This window comes from Chiloscyllium plagiosum, chromosome 31 (genome assembly GCF_004010195.1).
Source record: "Chiloscyllium plagiosum isolate BGI_BamShark_2017 chromosome 31, ASM401019v2, whole genome shotgun sequence".
In the NCBI taxonomy this organism is placed as follows: Eukaryota; Metazoa; Chordata; class Chondrichthyes; order Orectolobiformes; family Hemiscylliidae; genus Chiloscyllium; species Chiloscyllium plagiosum.
In genome coordinates, this window is record NC_057740.1 from 41,882,055 (window position 1) to 41,888,854 (window position 6,800).

At 48.9% G+C, this 6,800-nt stretch overlaps 1 protein-coding gene across 1 annotated transcript; it reads right to left on the minus strand.

The window, feature by feature from the left end:
- Positions 1–794: 794 nt before the first annotated feature.
- Positions 795–3,246, minus strand: LOC122565119 (transcription factor jun-D-like). Its single transcript, XM_043720753.1, has 3 exons — positions 2,141–3,246; positions 1,491–1,495; positions 795–1,435 (listed from the first exon to the last, which is right to left on the minus strand). Exon 1 carries the CDS (start codon positions 3,091–3,093, stop codon positions 2,203–2,205), a length of 891 nt encoding a protein of 296 aa, XP_043576688.1. The 5' UTR covers positions 3,094–3,246; the 3' UTR covers positions 795–1,435; positions 1,491–1,495; positions 2,141–2,202.
- Between the last annotated feature and the right edge of the window lie 3,554 nt (positions 3,247–6,800).

Genomic DNA, 6,800 nt, shown 5'->3' on the forward strand with positions numbered 1-6,800 from the left:
AAAGTGACCCTTGTTATCACCTGTGACAGCACTTCACAAGATCCCATAGTAAGCAGCATACTCAGTCCTCCACTAAAGGCATCAGGGCTGTGAAAGAAACAGGAATGGGGCTATTCTTCGAGAGCTCAGAGCAGGCATGATGGAATACATGTTCACCTGCAATGTTTGGCAGAGAGATGGCAATGGAGCATTCATGTAATTGGATTAGTCATCAGGGAGTGGTGCGCACACAAACCCCACTAACAGAAGGTGGCAATTAAAATCAATTAATAAATCTGGAACAAAGTGAAACTCTGACAGTGACCACAAAACAATCACAATGAAAACCCATCTGCTTCACTAATGTCCTTCAGGCAAGGAAATTGCTGTCCTTACCCAGCCTGGCATACATGTAACTTCAGACCCACAGCAGTGGAGAGGACTCTGCAATGGCCCAACAATCAAGCATTTGAAGGGAAATTGGGGATGGGCACACCCCACATTGTAGGCAGCAGCATAGCAAACACAGCCTTTAGCCCACTCACCAAGGACTGATGAAGAAAACTGCCCTACACCAAGGTGGCTCAGTGGTTACAATACATTCCATACTGGCAGCTGCTTTTCACATATGGAATAGGAAGACATTCACACAGTCATATTTCATTATGTGCTGACAGCTAAACATGTGGAGTAAGGCATCCCACTACTAAAGTACACCAGCTGTTTTGCATATAGGTTGCTGTCATCAGCAGGTCTACCATAAGCAAACCTGGGCTCAGTATGGGCCTGACTAAACAAATACAAAATAAATTGTATTTGACATAAAATACTTTTATTGATATCTCACATTGTGGCAATACATTGGAATGTATAGCAACCAGAGTCGAGACAGACTGTTCCCATTAATGTATATAAATAGAGCATCTTTCAAATGGTAAAAACACATTCCAACACTATCATTGTAACAGATTGACACTTATTTACAATTATTTAAAAAGTTCGCACCAGAATTGAAAACACAAACACTGCACAAAATGAGCAGTTGACAGTCTGTTGGTGGTGTCAAGGTCACATCTCAGTCCCATGCATCAGTTTCCCATGAACAGCAGAAACACAAACCACACGTCAACACAGACCCAGACATGCAGCAAACGTTTGCCCAACTCTGGGAGCCATTTGGTTGTTGGTCAACTGAAGTCAAGTTGCAGTCTCCAAATCATTTCTGGACATTTCCCAGGCCCTAAGAGAACCAGCTGAGTTTGTGAATTGGCATGATGTCCGAAACATGAGCAGAGAGAAACCAGAAATATCTGCCAAATGATGCACTTGGTAGTGTCCTGCATACTGGAGCTCCAGGAGTGTGCCACTTCCTGCACTGGGGCCCCAGGTCCACATCTCGCACTGGGACCCCAGGGGGAGGAGGAGGGCGTTGCACTGGGTAATGCCCCACACCAGGGGCGGATGAATGACCTTCTGCATTCTGCCAGAGTATATACTACTCAATGCTTCACACCCCTCATTGTGAGATAGCGTTATAAGGTTGCATCTGCAAAGAGATGTCACGCAGGAGATTGGGTGCCACGTATCTCTGTCAGAAACCTCACATGCAATCATAGAGTCATAGAGATGGAAACAGACCCTTCAGTCCAACCCATCCATGCATTGTCATTTCTTTGCAGCTACACTGTGTGTATTGGCACCACAGTGGTACTGCTTCTGACACATCTGCCAGGGTTCACATTTAAAACAGAAACACGTGCTATAAGACTCTGCAGCTCACACACCGTCAGCTCAGTAACCTGTCTTCACAACTTATAGCTCTTCATCAAATGTTTGCATAGGACAAGAACACAGCCACAAAAGATAGCTTCAGAATGAATACTTCACAAGTATCTCAAGCACACACATTCATATCATGCTTTTTCATTGTGCATCAACTGTAGCTCTTTGACCAACTGAGTCAACTTTTATTGAGAAATGTTTAACACCTGACTTCCCAACATTATATTCTTCTTAATAGTAAAACAAGAAGGCAATCACAGCTCTGGAGGTTGACAAAGTGCTCATAAGCACTTGTTAATGTGGCTTAATGCTTCTCTCCTTCTACAGGACAAGAATATTCACAACAAGCACAGATCTGGACAGATGACTGGGCGGGGGGGGGGGGGGGGGGGTTGCACTGGGTCGTGCCCTCACCAGGGCCACAGGCCCCAGGCCCCGGGTCTAATAAGCCTGTACCTGGGGGGAGAGCAGCAGCTGGCAGCCGCTGTTGACGTGGGTGAGCACCTTCTGTTTGAGCTGAGCCACCTGTTCCCGCAGGAGGCTGGCGGTAGACGCGAGCTCCGAGTTCTGACACTTGAGGCTCTTCACCTTGTCCTCCAGCCGGGAGATACGCTCCAGCTTCCGCCGGCGGCACTTGGAGGCGGCGATGCGGTTCCGCAGGCGCTTCCTCTCCGCCTTGATGCGCTCCTGGGTGTCCATGTCGATGGGGGAGAGCGGCGGGCTGTCCCCGAGGCCCGACACATCGGGCACGGTCTGCGGCTCGTCCTTGGGGGCCTGCAGCCGGGCCTGGGGGCACAGCGGCTGCCCGAGGGCCGGGTACGAGGCGGGGCCGGGGGCCTCGGGGCTGTGCCCCAGCACCGGCGCCTCAGGGGCCGGCCCGCTGTACGTGCTCAGGTTGGTGTAGACCGGCGGCTCCGTGTGCTGCAGGCCAGCTCCGGCCTGGCCAGGGGGCTGTGAGGCCGGGCCTGCGCCGTCAGCCGAGCCCGGGGCCTGAGGCCCACTCAGCTGGTTCTGTTTGTGAAGGTCCTCCAGCGCTTTTACAAAACCTTCCGCGAACGAGTTCTGTTCGTCCGTCACCGGCCGCGAGTAGAGCCCGGGAGCCGGGCCGGGGCTGGTGGTCACCAGGCCGCTCGATTGGATGATGAGGCGCTCCAGGTCGGGAGAGGCGAGCTTCAGGAAGCTGAGGTCCGGGGAGTGTAGCGCGGCCGCCGCCGCCGCGGCCTCGGCCTCTCGCTGGCTCTTCACGCCGCTACCGGCGACGGGCAGGCTCAGGGTCTTTTTCATGGCGCGGGCGGAGCTCAGGCTGTCCTCATGGTAGAAAGGCGTTTCCATTCCCGGGGCCAGGGCTCGGAGGAAGGTGCGGGGCCGAGCCCCGGGCAGCGGACAGCAGTGAGGAGCCGCCGCCGCTGGAGGAGGCCGGAGGCCTGGGGCTCACTCCCGGTCCGTCCCCCCGGCAGCTTCGCCGCGGTCTCTGCCGCTCACCGCCCCCTACTCCCTCTTAAATAGACTCGGACACGTGACTGCCCGCCCCATGAGCTCACCGCCGCACCCTCCCATTGGCTGTCGGTGACGTCGTCCAGCGTGGCTCGTTTACATACTGCGCTCGGATTGGCCACTTGTTGCCTAGGAGATTATTGTTTGGACCAAACAGCGCGGGCTCGCGGTGACGTAATGGCTTGGGGCGGGACGCGAGGTGAGCACATGATCCGAGCATTTAAGGTGGATCGGGAGGAGCGACTCGGCCCATCAGTTACATACTGGACTGACAAAATTAATGTGACCACTCTGCCTCCATAGATGCTGCCAGACCGGCTGAGGTTCTGGATTAGTGTTGCTGGAAGAGCACAGCAGGTCAGGCAGCATCCGAGCAGCAGCGAAATCGACGTTTCGGGCAAAGGCCCTGGGCTTTTACTGCTCCTTGGATGCTGCCTGAACTGCTGTGCTCTTCCAGCACCACTAATCCAGAACCTGGTTTCCAGCGTCTGCAGTCATTGTTTGTACCCGGCTGAGGTTCGCCAGCAACTCCTGCTTTTGTTTCAGATTTCCACTATCTGCATTTCTTTGTTTTACCAAAACCAATTCTCTGGTCCCTATCACATTGTTGCTTGTGGGATCCAGCCTTTAGAATAAAATAGAAATTTATTGTCACATAATTTACATAAAAAATATAATAAAAAGTTTCATAAGTCACCCGACTATGGCGTGTCAATGTCAGAAGTCATGAAAAACATTTCCAGCACTTCAATTTCAAAATAGTTCATTGGCTCTAAAGCATGTTAGAGTGTCATGAGGGATGTGAAAGACACTGCATAAATGCAAAAAGAAATTACCAGAGAAACTCTTCTTCTGAGGATGATCACTGGACTTAAAATGTCACCTCTGTTTCTCTTCCAACTGAAGCTGTGAGACCTGCTGAGTTTCTCCAGGACTTTGTGCTTGTCTCAGATTTCCAGCATTTGCTGTTTTTTTGTTTTTATATTAGCCCGTCATGTAGGTTTTATTTGATTGCAGCTATCCAGGCAGATCATACCATACAAAGTCCATCAGGGTAGCAGAACAAGCTGGGGCTGTTTTCCCTGGAGTGTTGGAGGCTGAGGGGTGACCTTATAGAGGTTTACAAAATTATGAGGGGCATGGATAGGATAAATAGACAAAGTCTTTTCCCTGGGGTCGGGGAGTCCAGAACTAGAGGGCATAGGTTTAGGGTGAGAGGGGAAAGATATAAAAGAGACCTAAGGGCAACTTTTTCACTCAGAGGGTGGTACGTGTATGGAATGAGCTGCCAGAGGAAGTGATGGAGGCTGGTACAATTGCAACATTTAAGAGGCATTTGGATGGGTATATGAATAGGAAGGGTTTGGAGGGATATGGGCCGGGTGCTGACAGGTGGGACTAATTGGGTTGGGATATCTGGTCAGCATGGACGGGTTGGACCAAAGGGTCTGTTTCCATGTTGTACATCTCTATGACTCTATGAACAGTGCAGAATGCAGTGTTACAGTCACAGAGAAGGTACAGAGAGAGGGAGAGGTCAGCATTAACATTTAAGAGGTCCAGTGTTGGCTCTCTGTGCAAAAGCAACTCAGTTTACGCCATTCTCTTTGTTTTTCCCCAGCCCCAATCAGTCTTTCCTTCTTGATAATTATCCAATTCTGTTTTGAATGCCACAATTGAATCTGTCTCCACCAGCCCTGAGGGAGTCTATTCCAGCCACTAACCTTTTGCTGCGTGAAAACACTTTCCCTCAAGTCATGTCTTAGTTCTTTTGCTAATTACCTTAAACATTGGCCTCTCATTCTCAACCTTTGGAAAAGGTTTCTCTCTGTCTTTCTATCTGGAATCCACCACCCCATTATTTTGAACACCTTCATCAGATTTCATCAACTTTCCTTTCTATAAGAAAAAGCTTCTCCAATCCATTGTCTTTATTGAAGTTCCTCATCCCTGTAATAATTTCCATAAATATTGCTCCACTGGCTTGTTTGCCTTCACCTACTTCCTGAAGCACAGTGCCTCGATCTGGATTCAATACTCCAGCTGTGATTGAACCAGTGTTTTATACTGGCTCATTAAAACTTCTTAATAACATGGGGGAAATGACCAGATCAGAGACATTCCCATGGTGGGGAACGGAGGGAGCAGTGTAGGAAAGGAATTCTACTCAGACTGGTAATTTGCAAGGAAAGTGCATTTCAATGGGCCATTTCTCATCGTTAGGATTTCCTAAAGGTCCTTACAACCTAAGGATTACCTTGGAAAGGCAGTAACTGGTTTAATGCAGCAGCTTGCAGCGTACAGCAAGATCAGAGAAATAGCGAGAGCAATAAATGATCAGATGTCTTCCTTGATCATATGAACAGAAGGAGGAATGTTCGCCCAGACACAAGGGTTTGTTCCCCTGAACTCTGCTTGAGAAGTGACCGTATTACCATTAGCAACAGCTGAATGGGCAAAAACCTCCTTGATTTAACACACCCTGAGAACTACACTGAATGGTTCAATTGTAATGTGCAGATTAAACACTTTTTTTTATTCAGGTGAGTATAAATGTTAAAGATATACATATTTCCATTTTACTAAATTTTTTTTGGGAGTTAACATGAGTCAATGTTTGTGACTGAGAGTTACACCAAGCACACCCACTAAGATCAGACTGCCTGAGTTTATTTTGCAGAGTGACACAGGATACAATTTGCAAACCACAAGGAGTTGACACTCATCCGGAATTGGTGACCCTTGATCGGTCTGGAACTGAGTGTTGCCATGACTTCACTTCCTTCACAACGAGAGAGAAATGAAGTAAAACACAGCTGGAAACACACAGCTGTTGACTCATGATCAACAGCTTATTGTGTTGGGTGGTAGCCTTTGTTACAACGACAAGGGGAAAAGACCAGAGATTTTCCTTCAGAACTCCAAGCATTTCCTCTCATGGCAAATAGATCTACAAAAAGCTACGAAGAAAACTACCATCTCCTGTTCAATATTCCTGAAGATGTTGCCTCTCCCTGGGGTACGGGGTCCCCCTCCACTCCTGAAGGAGCTGATTCTCACTTGAGGGTGCATTTTGAATGAAGTTTTGCAAGGCAGAGCTCACTTTGAGAACTGGAAGTAAGTAACGCCTGAGTCAGGGTCAGAGAGTGTGGACTTCGTATGGATCTGGCTGGTGTTGTGGAGAGTGAAAGATGTTGTGGAGGGTATTTCAGATAAACAGTGTAATCTCTGAGAAGTGGGTGTGGCGTCAGGAAGGATGGAAAAGAGTTGATCTGGATATCATCACTTGGTATTTGCAAGTGACAGGAGTTTGGGGGAAAGTGTGTGGGACAGGAGAGGTGTGGAGTGATGTCAGGAAGAGGCAGCTGTGCCAGTATGGGGAGTGATCCACTTGGAACTTGGAGCTGAGTAGGTACAGGATCCGTGGACAGATGGAGTGGTTAGCTCAGTCTCAGACAGTGACATGGATAGTTATGTTCTAATCACTTTGACCTCAGTGACCTTTGCCCCAAGAAGTGGTGATACTGAGCTGTAATGATATTGGT

Excerpts from the sequence above, each read along its gene's own strand:
- LOC122565119 (XM_043720753.1), bottom strand. The coding sequence starts at position 3,093 with ATGGAAACGCCTTTCTACCATGAGGACAGCCTGAGCTCCGCCCGCGCC.